This window comes from Lepidochelys kempii, chromosome 27 (assembly GCF_965140265.1).
Source record: "Lepidochelys kempii isolate rLepKem1 chromosome 27, rLepKem1.hap2, whole genome shotgun sequence".
Taxonomy (NCBI): domain Eukaryota; kingdom Metazoa; phylum Chordata; order Testudines; family Cheloniidae; genus Lepidochelys; species Lepidochelys kempii.
The window spans coordinates 14,972,517-14,992,517 of NC_133282.1; the positions used below are offsets into that span (position 1 = coordinate 14,972,517).

General features: G+C 57.1%; 1 protein-coding gene across 4 annotated transcripts in view; it reads right to left on the bottom strand.

Moving 5' to 3' along the window:
* SRCIN1 (SRC kinase signaling inhibitor 1) overlaps positions 1-20,001 on the bottom strand; it is a 190,538-nt gene that overhangs the window by 113,250 nt on the left and 57,287 nt on the right. The window contains exon 1 of one of the 4 annotated variants that reach the window (XM_073326145.1): positions 10,541-11,110. The exons of the other annotated variants lie outside the window; for them this stretch is intronic. Within the exon in view, the coding sequence (XP_073182246.1) occupies positions 10,541-10,610 (70 nt within the window). The 5' untranslated portion in view covers positions 10,611-11,110. Of the gene's footprint in view, positions 1-10,540; positions 11,111-20,001 lie in introns of those variants that run through there. 4 annotated transcript variants of the gene reach the window in all.

Consider the following 20,001-nt stretch of genomic DNA (forward strand, 5'->3'; position numbering starts at 1 on the left):
CTGCAGCAATGGGGCTAACCAAATACCGGACACACCGCCTCGTCTCTCCTTGCCTGGGCAGGATTGGTCCCCGCTGGACATTGACAAGTGCTTTGTCCACTCTGCTGCTGAATGATCAGCTGATCAGAAAATGCTCCAGCTAGAGCAATGCTCGGACCCTGGCTTTGCTGGCGCGGCTGCGAGAGGCCACACTGAGCCTGCTCCATGCCGCGCTGCCCGATTATCAGCTGCCATATAGCTTCGTCTGGGTCTCACCAACGAGCTTCCCCCCCCCCCCCAATCAAAAAACATATTGAAGAGCAAATCAGAATGCAAATGAACCAGATGAGGAATGCAAGCTCCCATTATCCTATCGCCCTGCCACGCGCTGAACGGCGCTGATTAGTGCCAACGGTTTTCAACAGCCGGAGCTGTTTATTTAAAGTCAATCTGCAAAGAAACGTGGCCTGGCATTGGGTTCGGCTGCGGCAGTCTCCTTTCTGCTGGAAACCTGACATAAAAGCCTCCACTTTGTCCCTAGAGCAGGGAGGGGGTCTCAGCCTGGGGGCCGGGGGCCCCAGCAGGTCAGGGGCAGGTGTCGGGGATGGAAACCATCCTGCCCTGCCTTTATTACTAAACGTGAGGGGGTCCGGGCTAGATCCCAGTGAGCTGGGAGGGGATTCCAGGAGGGAAAGTGAGGCCTTGGCATGGCGGAAGTGGAGAAGCACTGGCTTGTGATATATCTGGCCATTGAGAACCAGACAATTTTACCCTCTGTCCACACAGATCTTCTTGGTATCCAGTGGGGCAAAGGAACTGTCAGGTAACTATTACTAAGGCTCTGTTGCAAACATTCAGGTCGTTACCCTCCTAACATTAACCCATTGCTCTGGGGTAGGGAAACAGCAACATCTTCACAGAGCGGGGATTGAGGCCCAGACTCACCCAAGGTCACACAGGGAATCTGTGGCAGAGCCCAGAGACCCCGAGTGCCTTCACCACGAGACGCCACCTATCTCCCGACGCCTGGACAGTCTCAGGCTGAGCCGAGTGCTTGTGTAGCCTGACTCCAGTGTGCCTGCTGAATATCACACCCCATCACCAGCACACCACCACCCAGACGGTGCCTCACACAACAGGGCCCTGCTTGCTGGGCACTAGAGCGACACCGAAAACCCCGGAAGAATAATGCTTATTATGAAGTCAGGGAGGAAGGTGCACCCAAGCACCTGCGACGGCAGTAAAGTTTGTTGCCCAGCTGAAATCTGAAGCGCTTCGATCCCCCGGGACTGGCTTATCTGGATCCTTATCTCCGAGCCCCAGGAGTCAATCCCCTGCGCAGCAGAGATCCAGCCAACCGGGCTGCACCCAGGTCTATCTCTGAAGCGCCAGCCCTGGGGACTGATCTAAAGGCCAGGGCTCCGGAGATGGGAGAGCCGCAGCAACCTCCACTGGAGGAGAATTGTCAGCAAACGCATCCCTCTGCCTGGCAGAGACAAGCACAAGGAGGAAATTAAACAAACAAAACCACCAACCCGACCCGTCATACAAACCCAGCCACGCACGAACAATCGCCGCCAAGCCAGCAGCCTCCCAGCCTGCCACACTGCGCCCATTGCTCGAGGACTGCAGGGGGTGTCCCAGGCCACAGCAGGCATCCTGGGGGAGGTGAATGGGTGTCTGCAGGGGGTTGGAATAGTGAGAGGCATTTGGTTGCACTTCCACAGTGAACTCACTGTGCTCTGAGTGTGAGCCTGAGCAGAGGCCGCACACGTAGGCCTGTGTAGGCATATTTTGCCTGCTCGAATGGGTCTGTCCCAGCACATGAGCATCAAGAGAGAGTTTGTGTCCTTAAAACAAACACAACCCTCCCCCCACCCTCTGAGCCCCAGGGCTGCCTTATTTGAGGAGGGAAGAGCTATATGAAGAATGAAAGCTCACAGTCGTCTTGCACGATCCATTTGCTCCTGGAGCAACGGAGATCTGGGGCTGCATCTCCTGGAACAAGTCAGGTATTGCCAGATCAAACCAGGGGCTGGATCCTGTCTCCAGCTAGGGCCAGTGCCAGATGCTGCAGGGGATGGTGCAAGAATGCCCCTAGAGGACAACTATGGAATAACATGGCCACTGGGGAACTTCCTTCCTGATCCCCAGCAGTTAGTGGAGGCCTTAGACCCTGAAGCATGAGGGTTTACAGCCCTTAGACACACTTCTGTTAGCCTCTTTATGGTAACCGAGGATGCTCTCATTGTCTTTATAAATATCTCCTCCTTTTTTTAATCCTACTAAGCTTTTGGCCTCACTGTCTTGTGGCAGTGAGTTCTACAGGCTAATTTTGCATTAGAAATTAATAGAGGAGGGACAGGTAACCACGGCTCAATGTGTGTTTCATCTCCTCTCTCCCAGAGGATGTGAACCTACTACAGGTGCCAGCGGGGGGATTTACTACTTCAGCTCAAGCTGCAGCAGCTCACGCTCTGAGCTCTGGAAGTCCTGAGTTCTATTGCCAGGGGATGCTGGCGGCACTGCATCAAAATAAAAGACCAGAGAGGCCGATGGAAAGGAGGAAATGCTGAATAACATAAACACAAGCAGGGCCTGCTCCTCTCCCTCCCACGCTGCCGTGATAATGACAGGCAGTGCTGCCTGACAACTAGGAGGAAACCAATGCGGCTGCCTTCCCATCCTCCAGATGCACTTATTGCTCTGGAGTGGTGGCTGCAAACCTGGGACTCTCCTCTAGACCCAGTGGGCCAACTGTCTCCCTCCACGGGCGGGACTAGCAATGGGGATGAAGAACAGACTAGGAGGCTAGCCGAACAGAGGAAACTGAGGCACAGAAATGGAGGAAGTGACTAGCCCAAGGCCAATGGCAGTGTCAGGAGCCAAACCGAGGAGTCCTGACTCCCAGGCTCCATCTTCCCCTGCACCCAACAGCCAGGTGATGGCCCTGAATCACTGCCTCTCTCCCACTGCACGTGTGAGCACAGACCCATGTCATAGAATCATAGAATATCAGGGTTGGAAGGGACCTCAGGAGGTCATCTAGTCCAACCCCCTGCTCAAAAGCAGGACCAATCCCCAATTAAATCATCCCAGCCAGGGCTTTGTCAAGCCTGACCTTAAAAACTTCTAAGGAAGGAGATTCCACCACCTCCCTAGGTAACGCATTCCAGTGCTTCACCACCCTCCTAGTGAAAAAGTTTTTCCTAATATCCAACCTAAACCTCCCGCACTGGCAACCTAAACCTCCCCCACTGATGTCTTCTTCGGCCATCGCTGCTAGGGGGCTCCTTGTCTGGCTGCTGGCAAAGCCTTTCACACGTGTGCGGATCGGTGTAGGTGCTACGGCACTGGTGATGGGCCGGCGTGTGTCTGTTCACCACTGCCCTCCACTGGGCAGAATAGATCAGACTTGCTCCCGCGTCCCCTCTGCTGCTGTCAGGAGCCAGCCGGAGCTGCTGCTGGTGCTTCATGAGGAGAAGCGGGGGCGGGGGGTTGATAAGGGAGGCCGGATTAGCAGGAGATGCTGCAGGTAGGGATGGCACAGGCCTTGGCAGAGCGGGGAGGCTGGAATGTCAGGGGGGCTGCAGGTCGGGAGTGAGGGGCCTGGCAGAGTGTGCGCAGGGTGCCTTCCTGGGCCGTGCCCTAACCAGAACAACGCTCAACACCCACCAGGCTATCGGGCTTTTAATTTCCATGGTGCGTCACGGCGCGGCTCAGCCCCGTACCTGACTCACATGACCCCTGCGAGAGAGGCGGGGATTAGCTCCGTTTTACCCTGAGGGAAGGTGGGGCGCCTGAGATCACCCAGAGGCAGAGCCAGGATTACCCAGAGCTCCCCGTCTTAGAACCACCAACCCAGAGAAGATTTTAAAAACCACCAAACCCTAGAGCCCCTTGCAGAAGTGGCTTGGTCCAGGGCAGAGAGGGGTTGTCTCCCCGCCATGCAATGCTGAGTGCCCAGGCAGCTCTCCGAACACCCAGAAAGCCAGTGTCCATAGGCCCCCGTGGCTCTGCCAGCCAACCCGGATGCACTGGGAAGCCATTTTCCCCTGGCAGATCAGAGGGGGCAGAGCCACTCTCTGGCTGCTGGAGAGATTTTTAGGACCACTAAGCATTGAAATGAAGGCTGCTTTGCATGGCCTGCTGCCTCCTCCCCTGCCATCCCCTGCAGAGCTGGGCTGCAGTTAGGATTAAAACCAGCCCTGACTCCTTTGAGGCGAGCGACTGAGGAAATTACCCTGGAAATTGATTCCAACTGATCAGGCATGAGGAAAGCAATAACCGCCCCCCATGCAGCGCCGAATCAATGTGTCCTGTTACATGGTGGGAGCAGGACTGGGAAGACAACCCAGGGAGGCAGCGCGGGGAGCAACGGAGAGCAGGAGCGACAGGGCAGGTGGACTTGAACTTGGCTAGAAGCATCGTCCTTCCCATAGGAGCCCCCTCACTGCCTTTGGATTAGCCTGGTGGGGTGGCTGACGGGGGGGCCAGCCTGCAGCAGCGTGAGCACTGTGGAACAGCTCTAGCTACGGGTCATTAGGGTGACCAGATGTCCTGATTTTATAGGGACAGTCCCGATTTTTGGGTCTTTTTCTTAGATAGGCTCCTATTACCCCCCATCCCATTCCGATTTTTGAGACTTGCTGTCTGGTCGCCCTACGGGTCGTGGAGAAGGGGCTGAGAAGAGGGAATACAGTGCCGTGAGCCGCAGCACCAGGGCGGGGATGGGGACACTGGGCATGGGCGCGGGGAGGGTGTCAAATCAAACCGAAGGCACCCGTCACGGTGGTAGTGAAGGCAGTGAGCTCCTCTTGGCCCATTCCATTCCGTCACCCAGAGACACCACGCACACCGGGCATGGCCACACTGCAGCTTAGCCCGGGCTGTGACTTGGGTGTGAGCCCAAGCACGCCTTCTGTCCACACACAAATCGGTCTCACCCGGGGCAGCAAGCACTCGGGTCTTAGGATGCTGCCAGAGGGGTGGGCCAGAGCCTGAGTCCGGCTGTGACTCAGGTCCAAGCCCTGTCATTTTGTCGTGTGGCCGCAGCTCAAGCCACAGACCTGAGTCAGGAGGTCTGCGCACTGCAGTATGGACCTGTTAGCGTGGCTGTGAGACCCGGGCCCAGCGATGGCAAGCCCACGTTTACACTGCAGTGCGGACGCTCAAGCACGGCTTGGAAATTCAGAGTCCACAAGCCCGGGTCCCCCAGACTGGGGTTTACAATAGCAGAGAGCTGTGATTGAAATGCCCTGGGGAGGAGGTGATGGCCGAGCCGTCTAACAAGAGGACTATGTTATAGACGCCGCAGCAGGACCCGCTCCTCTCTAGCCGCGCCAGCCTTTGCCCCCCCACCCGTGCTTCCACGCGGGCTTCCCCACCCAGGCAGAAGACGGGTTAAAGCCGCCTTGGGGAGGCGGTGTAGAACCCAGCCAATGAAAAGAGGGCTTATTGAGCCAGCCAATAGGGAGAAGGCTTAGTGGGACAGCCAATCAGGGCCAGGCTGGCCCATATAAGAAGGGCTGTTGAGCAGGACAGGGGCAGACTCTCCCTAGGGGCCAAGGGAGGAGGACTGGCTGCCCTGTAGGGCGGGGGCCCACGGGCCACCTGACAGCTGCCAGTCTCAGGCCCTGATACAAGGGCGGAGAAGGTGCTGGGGCTGCAGGGAAGTGGCCTGGGGGAAACAGATGGTGGAGTAGGAGGAGGGGCAGTACATGGCTGCTGGCTATCGGGTCCCTGGGCTGGGACCCAGAGGAGCAAGCAGGCCCAGGTCCTGTCCCTGCCTTTGCCCCCCCCCACTTGCCCCCGAGGGGAGTGGCCGGACTAAGGACTGTCGGGTCCCCCGGCAGGGGGAGAGAACCGAGTGGGGCACAGTCAGAGGGCTGTGTCCAGAAGAGGATGCTGCGGTCCAGAGAGTGAGGTGGGGGCGAGACGCCACTAGACGAGGGTGCTCCGGCAAAATGAGAGCTAATTCCCAGGACGGCCAGCAGGAGGCGTCGCGGTGGTGAGTCCAGCCCCGTTACAGACCCTCTGACAAAGTCCTTTTGCAGCTAACTTTACACATCGGAGCATTTTAGGGCCGGACGCCTGGCCCCGCTGAGGTCAGAGGAAGCTTTGCTATCTGTTGCGGATAGACAGGGTCCCTCCTGTGCTACGCAAGTCCCATAAAGCACTGCCTATGGAACTCCATCGCTCCCCACATTCCCACGGTTTGGATCTGGTCCATGCCTTCTCTACCGAAACCTGGGCTGGATCCAGCTAGGGTTCAAGCTTCCTTTCAGAAGCCAGGCAGGCAGGGACTGCTGGTGGCCCCTCTAACCCACCTGTAAAATGGTTGGACACTAAACCACAGAGTTGAAAGGCCTGATTCACCCCTAATCAGTCCCCTGGGGAAGTTCTGTCTCTCTGGTTATTATCCGTTTTTCATCAGATCATCTGTAAAACACAGGCTTTTCGGGGGAGGGGCAATGCAGGGGCACTGCCAACGTTAGGGGGTTGGTGACCTGGAGTAATCGGTGCTTCTACAGTGCCCTTCATCTCATGATCTCTAAGAGACTTACTAGAGTCTATAAATGAGGTCAGTATTATCCCCTTCCTAGCAGTGGGGAAACTGAGGCACTGAGCGGTTAAGTGACTTGGCTGAAGTCGCAGAGCAAGTCAGTGGCAGAGGTGAGAACAGAATACCAGTTTCCTGGTTCCCATTCTCTGCTCTAGCCGCTAGCAGCCCTGCCGCTCCCATGGCCGAATTGAGTGGAGCTGCTTTTTTTTTTTTTTTTTTTTTTTTAATAAAGGGAAATTTACTGAGTTCCTGTCGGGGGAACAGGGAGTCTAGAACGGCCACATTAACCTCCACCAGGGCTACTGATGGCAAGCAAATCCAGACTGGCTATGGCTGAGTGGGACTGAGGCATCCAGATTGCTGCTCAGCCCCCTTGAACAGCTGACAGGATGCGCAGTATCTCGCCACGGCAGGGCAGGGCCTTGCACTGCTGTGCATCCAGGGCCCTGGCTAGCAGAGGCTGCCGGGCGGGCGAGAAAAAGACACAAGGGATAAAAAGAGCAGAGATGACAGAGCAGGAGAGGGAGGAGGCAGGAGGGCTGGAGAGACCGCACACAGAGATCGAAAATCAATTCCCATCGGGGCCATTCCTTCCCCTAAGGACACTCTGACTGAGCAGAGTCACTAACCGGAGCCAGGCCACTGTCCCTGTTCCAGTGCAAAGAAAAAGGGAACAAACAGGGGCTGGCTGCCTCTGCCCCAGATGCCAGCGGTGCCGGGACACGCCACAGGCTCACAAGCACCTCTCGCCAACCTTCAGCTGGCCACAGGGGAGTGGGGACTGCTTGTTATTTCTGCTATGGTGGCAACCAGGAGCCAGGCCCCATTGTGTCTGCGTGCACAAAGGCACCCCTGCCCCAGAGAGCTCAGAGTCGAAGATGGGGACACAATGCAACAGGGGAATAAACAGGCAAAGCGGGGAGGGGTCAGCGGTCACCAGCCTCCTCAGGAGCGAAGGGAAGGTGTCACAGCGGAGCTTTAGGGAAGCCTTTACATTAACTAAGACTTTTGAAATCCCTCTTTCCCAGGAGGACCTCACAAGCATTCCTGGAGTTTAGCCTCACAGGGTTGCTGGCAGTTATTATGCCCATTTCACAGTGGGAGAACAGAGGCCCAGTTGAAGTGATTCTCCCAAGGTCACAGGGAGAGGCAGTGAATTGATCCCAAGTTCCTGGCCAGGGCCCTACCCTATGACCATCTTCTGCCCCTGCTGGCATGATCTTCCCAAGCACGAATGGGAGGCGTGGGAGAAGCAGACAAGCAAGTGATGGAGCCCGGCAGACAAGCGAGGGCATGGGGCGGCCATCGCATGGTAAGAAATTAAATGTGAAGGGCAGGGTGAGGTGGAGAAGGAGCTTAACGTCAAGACAGGCAGCCAGGCAGCTTAACGTCAAGACAGGCAGGGAACGGGCGCCTGGAGACGTCTCCTCCACGGCATGGCGTGCTTCCCCCCCGATGGGGAAGGTGGCTTTCCGCACCAGGTTAGGAGCGCTTCTTTTTTGTCCAAATGCACTTGGTGCAAATATTTCCGGCAAGCTAATCGCTTCCCCTAATCCGCAGCCGTCAGCGCAGCCATGCTAACTGCTCGCTCGCTGACAGCCGCCTGGCAGCAGCTTGACGAGGGGATTCTGACTGCACTGCTGCAGTTCATCAAAAGCAAATGCATCTGCAAGCAAGCCGCACAAGGCCCAACAAATATGCATACCCAGAGAGAGCTTAGGGCCAACAGAGCCAGCTTCTGTATTCCACTAGCCAGCCCTCCGGGTCTCAAGCCAGGCAAGAGGAGAAAGGGGGGACATGTGGTAAGGCCCCGAAGGGGGACATAGGAGATCTGGGTTCAGTTTCGTGGCTCTTCCAGACACTTCCCTTACGACATTGGGCAAGTGACATTGGGGGAGGTTTGCAAGAGATCTCAGCTCCCAGGAAAGCACCAAAATAAGGAGGCAGGTTTCCAAGAGCTCCGCACGTTGGGAGCGGAGGAGCCCCTCTGACAATCTGTCCAGCAGCGTCACGGCGGGAGGCGCTGGGTGCGGAGCTCTTACGAAAAACCTGGCCCTGATTTAGGTGCCTAGATGGGAATCAAGCTCTTCTGAATATCTGGGCTCAATTGTGGGTGCTGCTGTCTGAGCACTTGGAAATGCAGAGCCGGCAGGTTGGGGTTGCTGCCTGCTTGCTGTTATACAGCCTGCCTCTGGCAACTGATAATGAAATACTTGGCGGGCGGCTTCGACGGGGAAGACGTGGTCTGATCTGTCTTATACCCCATCTCAGATACGGCGGCATTGCATCGGGGGCATTGCATCGGGTGTTTCAGAACTGTCTCGGGGAAGGGCCCACTCCTGTCCCCCCCATCTGTAAGGGGCACTTTTACATCAGGACACTTTCTCCACCCCACGACATCCCTCTGCCCCTGCTGGCATGATCGTCCCAAGCGCGAATGGGAGGCATGGGAGAAGCAGACAAGCAGGTGATGGAGGCCGGCGATCGCACAGCAAGAAATTAAATGTGAAAGGCAGGGCATGGCGAGGTGGAGAAGGGGCTTAACAGCAAGACAGGAAGCCAGCGCTTGCAGGGAGGCAAGTCTAAATGGTGGTGGCGATAGCGGTGGGAAACCATGGAGATGATGGTCTCCCCCTACCCCCCCCCCGATATACCCCCGCTTCAGGAACACCACGCAGACATGCTTCTCCCCCTCATGTCCCTGTGGTGCAACCCCGGTGCCGGATGCCCCAACGCCGCCTTGCCATGCAACTCCACGACTCATTGCAACGCCCACCAAAATTGGTGACTCCCTGGTCCAGTCTGACCCCCTTCACCAGGAGCGATCCATGATGGAATCAGTGGGAATTGTCCCACGGGTGCAGACATGGCTTGCTATCCATTATGCACACCAGCCAGCTGTCTAGAGCAGCCAGCAAGTCTGAAGAACTGCTCTGAGATCAAGGCACTCTCTCTTGGATGCTAGCGAAAAGCCTGTCCCAGTGGCATGTAGCCCTTGAGATCGCAAAGGGCTCCTATGAACAACACTTCTACCAAAAGCAGATCTTGTCCCTCCTTATTTCTGCCATCCTTGACGAGCAGTTCTTAATGAGGGGGGACAATGGCTCCTTCCGGCCTTTAATAACTGTTGCTGCAGGGGACAGCAGAGAGGAAGGTGCATGATTAAAAGCTAAAGCCAAACCGAATCCTCCTGGCTGGACCCGTGTCCTTCCCCCCAGCTGCAATGAGAAGCTGTCCAGCCAGCTAGGTTTATCCAAGCAAAAGAAAGACAAAGGCAACTGCGCCTGCCTCCCCCTTACTCTCCTAGCAGCGTGACCTTCAGCCGTAGACGCCCCAGGACAGAGCCAACCCTGTTTGGAAACACACGTGGTACGATCTTTGTCTGCTGCTATCTGCGGGCTCTGAGCTCACCTTGAGCTGTCAGTTTCACCTGGGTGCTTCCAGAAGCCCCCCTCCCCCAGAGCTGACCCTTCCCTAGAACTTCCTCTGTGCGCCCCCCAGCCCCCTGAAATGCAACTTTGCTGCAGTCCAGGTTAAAAACCGGGCTGCGTTTAGTCTTGAGACAAGATGACGGCAGAGGGCCGTGATACCATCCTGCTGCTGTGTCAAGGGCTGGGACAGAGGACTGCGCTCAGTTGTTCTCCATGTCCACTACACAAACCTCAGTGATGCTTCGGAGGAAGCGCCGTGGGGATGCGAACCACGGTTGCATGGGGCTGAAGAGGAACCAGGAGACGGCTCCCAGGCAAGACTCCAAACTATGCAACACACACGCGTTTTGTCGCATATGTTTAAACCAAATTAAAGATGGTTTTACTAATCGCCTGGCATTTAAATCAACATGCCATCTCTGTCAAGTTAAATCTAAGGAGACATCTCGAGGTCCATTAGCTGTTTATGTTAATTAACGACAGAGGCAGTTCATTATTAAGCATGTATTCATGGGAAGCAACCAGCTAGGTGGGTTGTTACAAACCTGATTACATGGGCACTGACCTCGCTCCAGTGCGTGCCCGGGAATCGGTCGGCGTTTAACTGCCCGGCGATTGTCACGTTCAGTCGACATCCGGATCCTCAGCCTTGGAGAAAGTTGGGTGGGAGGGTGCAAGCTGGCCTTCCTCGCCGATCAATGCAGGAGGTAGCCAGTCCAGAATCCACCTTTCCAGGCTCCAGCCAGACTCCAGTCCCCTTTCCCGTCGCTGAGCTAGAGAGGGGGGATCTGCCAGGCTGGCACGGGTGTCTGCGAGGTTGTCTCCATGGCTGCCGGTTGCTGCCCCACTTTCCCTGCCAGAGTCCATGGCATCCTTCCGGCTCCCGGCCAGCCCTTCTGCTCACATCCTCTCCCTGCCCAGGAACTTTTCCCCTCTGCCCCGTTCGATTCCCCTGCTGTGTGTCTTTCTCCCGGTCGTTTCAAAGCTCCGTCTGTTTCTCTGGGTATTTTTTTTTCCTTTTCAAATGTCAGTGTGTTCCGTCCAACGAGTCACGCAGGCCGAGTGCCAGGCGCCCGTGCACACCCCTGCCCTTGCCGCCCGCTGCCTGCGTGCCCACAGCCTCGCTACCCCCTTGCCACCAGCGGGGAGCTGTGTGTGCTAGGGACGGGAGCTTGGCTACCCATGCGGAGCTGATTGCATTCAAGGCAGGCTCTGTGCTCTTAAAGACACAGTCCCCGCAGGCCTGTAGGACCCTGCTCTCCGGCTGAGCTCCAGCTTGGCCCCGTGGGGGCACCCGTGCAAGGAGGGGCAGGACAGCGCCCTAGCGTGACAGCTGGGTGAGGTGGCACAGAGCACAGAAAGGCCTGGGGAGGGACATGTAGGGCTGGGGGCATAAGTGCCCTGTTCTCCTGCTCTGTCTCAGCCGTGCAAAGCTCCTCTCTCTCCCTCACAAGCTTGGCATGGGCAGGCCTAGCCTGAAACCCCTGCTCCAAACACCCCTGGCCTTTGGGCCAGGGCAGATCCAGGCCCGACCTTCGTGGCATGACCCTCTCCCAGGCTGAGCGTGGCCAAGGAAACAATTCACTGCAGAGATCAGGGCCAAGATGCTGCATGTGAGCCCTGGGGGGCTTAGTCTCAAGAGGCTGCCGTGCAGGAGGGAGCTCCCAGTGCTGTCCATGATGCTGCAGTTGCACGCGCTGTCACGGGCTGAGTCTTGCCACTGCGTGTGCTGAAGGTAGCAGAAAGGATAATCCTACCCCCAGGCTCACGGCAACCTGATGGGCTTCCTCTGCAGCATGCCCCCGGCCCCCACCAACCCCCCGAGGGAAGCAAAGGACAATCCTTTGCACGCAACAGATCCCAGCTGAAATCTTAAAGTGCTTCCCAAATATTAATCCTCGGGTCACTCCTTGGAGGGGAGGATTATCCCCATTGTCCAGAGGGGAAAACAGAGGCATAGAGAAAGTGATTTGCCCAAGGTCACACAGTAGGTCAGTGGCGGGGCAGGAACTAGAGACCCTAGAGTCCTGCCTTCTAGTCAGTGCTGTACTCACTCGAACTCGCTGCCTCCCCTGCACAAACTAACTAACCTGCCCTACTGAGTCAATTCACATCCTACCACACCAGGATTTTTATCTCTATTGACATTACAGGGATGTCCAGAGGCGTGAGTGTGCTCAGTGTCCCACTGTGCTGGGTGCTGTACAAACACACAAGAAACAGTCCCTGTCCCACAGACCTTACAGTCTAAACAGACACAACCATAGGGTGAGAGAAAGGCAGTATCATTATGCCCATTTTACAGTTGGAGAAACAGAGGCACAGAGAATCAGTGACTCGCCCTGGGGTCAAAGACAGGCATTGAACCTCCATTTCCAAAGGACCAGTCCAGCTCCATAACCACAAGACCATTTTCCCCCTCGAGAGCCCTTTTCCCCCAAAGCGAGCCAGGTCCAATTCTCTTACACCACAGCTCTGTCCTGTGCAGGAGAACCAGACTGGCCCTTCACAAGAAGGCTCCAGCCCCCCACCATGCCAGTTCCCCGCTACACCCCTCCACAAACCAGTTTCCCTCTTCTCCCCTTCCCTAAACAAACAGGGCTACTTTTCCCAGGGCCACCATCTCTCCCCAGGGGCCTTTCCAGACAGGCCTGTTAAGTGACAAGTGGCCCCTTTCCTCAGGTGCCTCTGTGTATGCTCGTGCACTTCCTGCTGTATCTGTTGGGTGGCAGCTGGAGAACGCTGAGCCCCCCCAGGGGTGTTGCAGGTGCCCAGCCCCTGTCATCACAGACTATTAAGTCCCCAAACTGCGGTTGCAACCCTTTGTGGCCACCGCAGGTCCCCGACGCTTTTTGGGACAATCAGCCTGGCCGAACCCCAGCTCAGATCCTTGCGTTCTGCCTCACTAATCCTCTCCCTCCCCATAGTTTCAGCTCAGTGCAGTATCTTCCTTCATTTCCTGCCCTGAAGTGCGTCCCCCTGGGGCGTTAAACAGCTGCTGTGCTCCACAACCGAGGCAGCTGCATGTCAGCGGCAGGCGAACGAGGCCAGGCACTACAAGATGGAAGACTTAGGAGCTGGGACTCCCGGGTTCTGTTCCCAGCGCTGCTCCTCACTTGCCTTCAGCACGTGACTTGAAGGCCTCTCGGGGCATTTCCCCGATCTGCGCACTGGGGGTAACGCTCAGAGGCCCGTTGCGGGACTCGGTGAATTCATCTTTGTGATGTGCTCCTTGGAGGACCGAGCCCCTGTGGTCTATACTCAGTCCTCCCCCCAGGCAGGCCCAACTCCCAGGGCTGAAACTGGTCTGATACGTTATCAGAGTGCCAAGGCCCTTATTAGGTACGTCTACACGGCAAGCGCAGTGGCGTGGCACTAAAAGTCGCTATGCAGACGGGCGGGCTGGGGCTCTGTAGCTGCGGGAGCAGGGTGGGCTTCACAGCCCAAACTCCAGTCCCAGCCGCAACATCTACACGGCTTTTCTTTGCATCGTAGTGCAGGCCCCTGAGCCCAGGGCCGTGCACCCGGCTCCGAGACCAGCTGCTGCAGGCTGTAGACCAGTCCCCAGGGAGGAGCAAAGGCAGCAGGATCTGCTCTCTGACCGCTAGAGCACCCTGGGATCCTTCGGGGGGCGAAAGGGGGGGGCGCATTATCAAGCTGTTCTCACGTGTCATTCTGTGGGCTCTGCAGAAGCAACAGGGGGACACCAAGCACGCGGGTGGGGACGGAGTGACAGGCAGGCAATGCCACCTGCTTGCTGGCTCTGCCGTCCGTTCAGCAGATGCCTCGGTGCCAAGGACAGATGGCGGAGGGCACAGCCCTTCATCCGCGTGCCAACAGGCCCAAGGCTCTGCTGGGTGCTTCTTGTTCTGGAGTGGGCCCAGCTCACAAATGAGTGGAGTGCGCACCACAGACGTGGCCACCGGGGTTACATCCAGGGCCAGCGACCCCCGGGCTGCTGTGTCCATCCTTTTCTGAGCCACTGCCCCTGTGCAACCCCCCGTCCCCCGCTGCCCTTCCCCAGGGGGCACCAGCATGTGACACACCCTCACCTGTGTGTGCCCGACACCGAGGGGGAGAGAAGCCAAGTCAGGAGCCGTCCAGGGCATGGCTCAGACTGAACCTTTTAAAGGCTGATGCCCCAGCCTCCACCTCCCCACACCCAGAGTCGGTGTCTCCATCTGAGCTCTCTCCCTGGGGCAGAAAGGAAGGAACTGGTGCTCCCAGGGCCAATAGGACCCTTTCTCAGCTAGGGTCCCTCCCAGGCTCCTGGATTGGGAGGGGTCCCAGGAACCAGGTGTCACGGAGTGTGGGGGAGTCCAGGCCCTGCACCCCTCTTCCTGGGATTCACTGAGACTCTCAGCCAGCCAATCAAACACAAGGTTTATTGGACAACAGGAACACAGTCCAAAACAGAGGTTGTGGGTACAGCCAGGACCCCTCAGTCCAGTCCTTCTGCGGGAGCAGGGAGCGTAGACCCCAGCCCTGGGGTTCCCTGCGTTCCTCCATCCAGCCCAAAACTGAAACCCCCACCAGCCAGCTCCCTTCTGCAGCCTCTGTTCACATTCCCGGGCAGAGGTGTTACCTCCCCCGCTCCCTCCTGGCTCAGGTTACAGGCTCTCAGGTCTCCCATCCCCAGGGCAGGTTCCCAGGTCAGCACTCCCCACTCCCTGCTGTGTCACATCCTCACACCAGGGTAGTCAGCTGAACAGGTCTTGTCCTGAGTTCGGTGACCCATCCTGGCTCACCCAGGAGAAGCACATTCAATCTCTCCAGACCAGGTTGGCCGGACATGGGGGGCTTCTGAGGTTAGTGTGGGGGAGAGAACCAAGGGAATGAGGATCCTGGAGGAGCCAGAACAATCTGCTGGTTCCCCAGGCCCCTGTTGCCCAACCCAGGCTAATCACCCCTTTTCCTGCCACCCCGCAAATGTTCTCCAGCCGCAGACACATTGAAGCAGAGCGCACAGGTCCGGGTGGCGCTCTACTGAAGATTGGGGCCAGCCAGGGCAGGGCAGACTGCTGCCCAGAGCCAGTGACAATTCCCTTTGCCAAGCTGGGCAATGGGGCCAGAGAGAAGGGGGCTGAGCCGCCAGATCATGCCCGACACATCTGGAAACAGAGGCGGTGCAGCAGACTTGGGAGAGCTGTGAGTTCCAGGCAGCAATGCCAGGGTAGCCTCCCTGGCATGGAGCCCAGACCCCAACTGCAGGCAGGTGGGTGGGCAGGAGGGCTCTTAGCCTGAGCCAGGTGGGCTCTTAGCCTGAGCCAGGCTCTGCTCCCATTGGCACTGCCAAGCTCCTCCACATACTGAGGGCATCCCCTGCCCCAAGGGAAGGGGGAAGGGAATGACTCCCATGCGCCCTTGTGAATCCTGTGAACTCCACGACTGGCCTGCTCCTCCTCCCCCACCTTGCCATGCTCTGCCCCTACCATGTGCCCCTTCCTTCCCCAACTGAGGGTGTCCCACCCCCACCCCCAGTCAGGCCTCCCCGCCTCCCCCAACATACTCACAACCCTGCCACCGAGGGTCTCTCCCCATTCAACCGGGATAAAACAGACTCCAAACAAAGCCCTGGCTCTGAACGTCCACAAGCTTTGGGAGCGTTGGAATCGGATCAGAACTTAGCAGCTTGGCCCCATCTCTGCCTGGATTGGGGAGGGCATCCAGGCCATCCAACCCCACCCTCCACTGCCCGTCTCAACCCCCTGTGCTTTCGGCCATACTACTTATTGGCACAGGACCCCTTGCCTGGGAGATGGAACCATGCCCGGGAAGCAGAAGCTGGCTGGGGAGCTTCTGGGAGAAGTAGATCTCTAGGGCTGGGGGGTTGGGGGGCACGGGCAGGACCGTAGCTGCTCCCAGGGGGCAAGACGTTTGTTTGACTAATCCCCATCTCTCATTCAGGCCTGTCAGCGCCCAGGGTCCCAGAGCGCTTTGCAAACCGGGCACAGAAGCATCTCGTCACCTGCCACAGCTGCGCAGTCAAGGGGCAGCACGCGGCTGGTGTCTAACAGGGCCCGGCAATGCCAGACAACGCTCTAGGCCAGCAAGTGCAGGACGCAGCATCAGCTCCAGATGGCGAGTGAATCCCAAGCAGGCAGAGCACGAGGGACCTGCTGGAATTCACCCAGGAGGCCAGGGCTGAAGCTGTTCCCGCAAGATGTCTGAATGGCTAGCGGCGGTCCGGACCTTGGCATTGCAGTGCAGCTGCCCTCCCCAGCGCTGAGTGCCCAACAAGGGGGCAAAGCATCACTAAATCACCAGCCCCACTCCTGGCAGCAGCCCAGGGTCGTGGCAGGCCTGACCTTGTGTAGTCCATGGGGTCTGACGAGATCACAGCAGGAGGATCTTTCTACACCAGTTTCTCCTCCCCCGCCCGCCCCTTCTCCCTGGGAAATCTCCACACCCCCTCTAGCAGCGGGGGGAGCTGCGCAGCAATGTTAATTGAATTAAAATAACAATAAGAATTAATAAAATCCAGCCCAAGACCCGAGCAGCAGCAGCGACTCCAGCAGAGTGCAGAAGCCACATGCCCACGCTCACACACACGCTCATGCGGGTGAAGGACCAGGCGAGAGTTGAATTACTACCTGCTGAAAGGATCAAATCGCCGGATGAAAACAAAGCGGCCTCAGCAGCTCGCTAAAAACCAGTTTGCGCAGATTTAAAACCCACCCAAAGGCCCTTCGCTGAGCAGTTCTAGACGGAAGCCGATTAAGCAGCCTTTGTTCAGACAGTGCTCACCTCATTGGAGGTGGCTTTTTCCCTGGACTGCTGCCTGAAGAGCGTGGTTCGGTTCTGCTTCCCTTTACCGTGTTCGCCTCCCATTTCCCTGCACGGGCCTTTCCCGGGGGGAAAAGGGGAGGCTGCCAGTTCAGTGGCGAGTGTGGCATGGTTTGCACACTCCCTGGGTGCACCCGACCGCATGGCGTGCACCGAAAGACATCCACGGCAGAGACATCCACAGATAACGGGCTTACAATTCAGCGGCCACTCCTCCTGCCTCTCTCTGTAGCCTTCCACCTCCTGCTCACTCTCCCTGGTGGGCTCTTAGCCTTCTCCCCCGCCCCCCCAACCCAATCCGATAACCTCTGTCTCCTCTTTTCTACCCCTTCCCCTTTTCCCTCTCTGTCTGCACACAGCAGGCGGTGGAAGCAGAGAGGCATGGGGCTGAGGCTGGAAATCTATCCCTGTGTTTCTAGGACTGGGCAGAGGTCTGGCAAACCAACCACTTTCCCCTACCTTCCCCCCCGCCAGCTTTCTGACTAAAGCCAAAGCCTGGGACAATCGGCAGCGTTAAAACAACCTCCAAAAGAAGCCTGGCTCTCTTTGCACGCAGGGTGCGTGCTGCCAAGCAGCGTCCGCTGAGTGAGACACATGTGCTGTTTGCAGATCCTGCTCTGTCAGGATCAGGCACGCCAATCGCCGTGGAAAAGCAAGGCCACGTTGGTAGAACTTAGACCCTGGCCCTGTATCCTGAATCCCAGCCTACAGCTCTGCTCTTAGCCTAGATTGTCACGGAGATAACCCAGTGCTGAAATGAGTGAGTTGCACTTTATAGTAGCATGCCTTTCCGCCAGAGATCTCAAGGTGATCTGCAGCTTAGGTGGGGAAAACGCGGCTTGAAGAGGAGAAGCCATTTGCTCGAGACCAGCCTGCGTCTCAGTGGGAGTAAAACCCAGGAGTCCTGACTCCAAGCCCCCACCTTCTCTCATTGCTAGAACATGCTGAACTCAGCGGCATTTGAAATCAGTGGCCCTCATGTGGAAGTTGTACCGTGACCAGCTGCAGTGCTAGCTGAACACTTAGCCTGGAAGCTCTCTGGGGCAGGAATGGCTCATTCTCTGTACAGCGCCTAGCACAAGCGGGCCCTGTTCTCCGCTGGTCCCTAGACAATACGCAAAGACCAGGATTAATAGCAATAAGGGAGCGTCTGCATCACGCCTGCCATACAGTTACTCCACATACGGTCCTCACACGACCGCTCCTGCTTCCATCCAGACAATGCCCTGAGCCGTGCTGCCGGGCAGGAGAATATGAAACTCTGTAAGCAATGGGGACGCGTGCTGAGTGAGGGGGCAAGGCAAAGGGAAGGGGGAATCCCCGCCATCTAGAGATGAACGGTACCAGGTGTAGAACTGACCAGCTCTAAGCCTTTGAACTTGAATTGTGGTTTCACTGCCAGGGGACTCGAATCAGCCCAGGATGAGTCGTGGTTGGCACAGACAATGGCAGCTTTTCTTATATCCGCCGACCCCAATTTCAGTGCAGATTCTTGCTTAGCCGAGGATTCCACGGGACACGGGCGCTTTCCCCTTCTCCTTGGTGAGGCAGCATGATCATATGGCTAGGGTGCTGGGCTGGGAATCAAGACTGTTGGGAAAAAGAAAAGGAGTACTTGTGGCACCTTAGAGACTAACCAATTTATTTGAGCATGAGCTTTCCACGGCATGCATCCGATGAAGTGAGCTGTAGCTCACGAAAGCTCATGCTCAAATAAATTGATTAGTCTCTAAGGTGCCACAAGTACTCCTTTTCTTTTTGCCAATACAGACTAACACGGCTGTTACTCTGAAGACTGTTGGGTTCTCTTCCCAGCTTGCCCTATTACGTGTATTGAGCAAGTCGTTTTCCCTCCCACCCTTTGTCTCTCTCGTCTCTTAAAGGGCCAGGGCTGTTTCTTGCAACGCATTTGTACAGTGACTATTATGGGCTGTATTTTGGAAGTGCCCAGAGATCAGGGCCTCAGTACGAACACATAGGAAGAGGCAGTCCCAGCCCTGATGAGCTTACAGATGAGACAGTCAAAGGGTGGGAGGGGAAAGAGAAGCACAGAGGGGGGACAGGAACTTGCCCAAGGTCACCCAGCTGTGCCCATGTCTGGGGCCTAGAACCCCAGAGTCCCACCTTCCAGCCCACTAGACTAATGTGGGGGGGATCTGTCAGGGCATCACACTGCAGAGCTGAGGCTCCGTCCCTGAGACTCCACACCGCAGCTGCCATTCCTAGGTGCTACTGTAGAGGAACTGTAGAAGCAGATGTTGGCCGTTACCAGCCCTGCTGGGCCGGTGTCTATTGCAGGACAGCAAATCTCAGGCTCTTCTCCACCTCCAACATGGGCTGGCACATGGTCTAGAGCTTAGAGCCTGGGGGATGGGAGCTGGGGGCATCCACACGCATCTTCGAAACCCACCTGGCTCATGATACAACCTCCAGCGACTCGCTCAACCTCCATGTGCCCTAGTCTCACCTTAGCTAGAAACCTGGGGCAGACCCACAGCGTAGGCACCTCACTGGAAACCAAATGCAGCCTCCGAGCTAGGGAAGGGAGTGCGGGAGGCTGCCTATGGGGTGGGGCTCACCCTAGTGCAGCTCCTCCTCTCACCATCGCTTTTTGACTGAGTTTCAAATTCCTCCTGTCCAGTTGCTTCCTCCGCTTCATTGGCTTCATCATCCTTCCCACTCCATCGGCTGCCAGCAGGCACGGGGATTACCTGGAAGCTTCTCTGAGCCCATGGCTTCCCCTGGAGTCTTGCTCCCTTCCCACGGAACACGCTTCCGGAGCCGGACCCCTCCCAGAGACTAGCATCTTCTGGGTCACTTACAAGGTGCCACGCCGCTAAATCCTCTGCTTATTGATTTCTCTGAGCAGTGACCTGCTTTCCTCTCCGCAGATGGGGGGGTGGGGTGGATAAAGACACTGGAAGTGAAGCTGATGGTTGCTAGGGGGGCGGGGGAGGATGATGAAGGGAAGGGAATTTCATGGCGGGGGGAGGATACAGGGGTAGAGACAAGGGGTCGTGTGAGGACCATGAGGGATACAGGGGTAGAGACAAGGCCCTTTGCAATTGGTCTCTCCTCTGTTCTGAGGCCCCGGGAGCCGGTGTAGCTCCTGGAGCAGTTTACATCTGTCCTGCAACCCCTTTGCACTGGCCTAGCTGGTGTATAGGCGCGGCCAGGCAACAGCAGGCTTAACTTTAACATCCGTAAAGAGAACTATCAATGCGCTGTGCTCCTTACGCA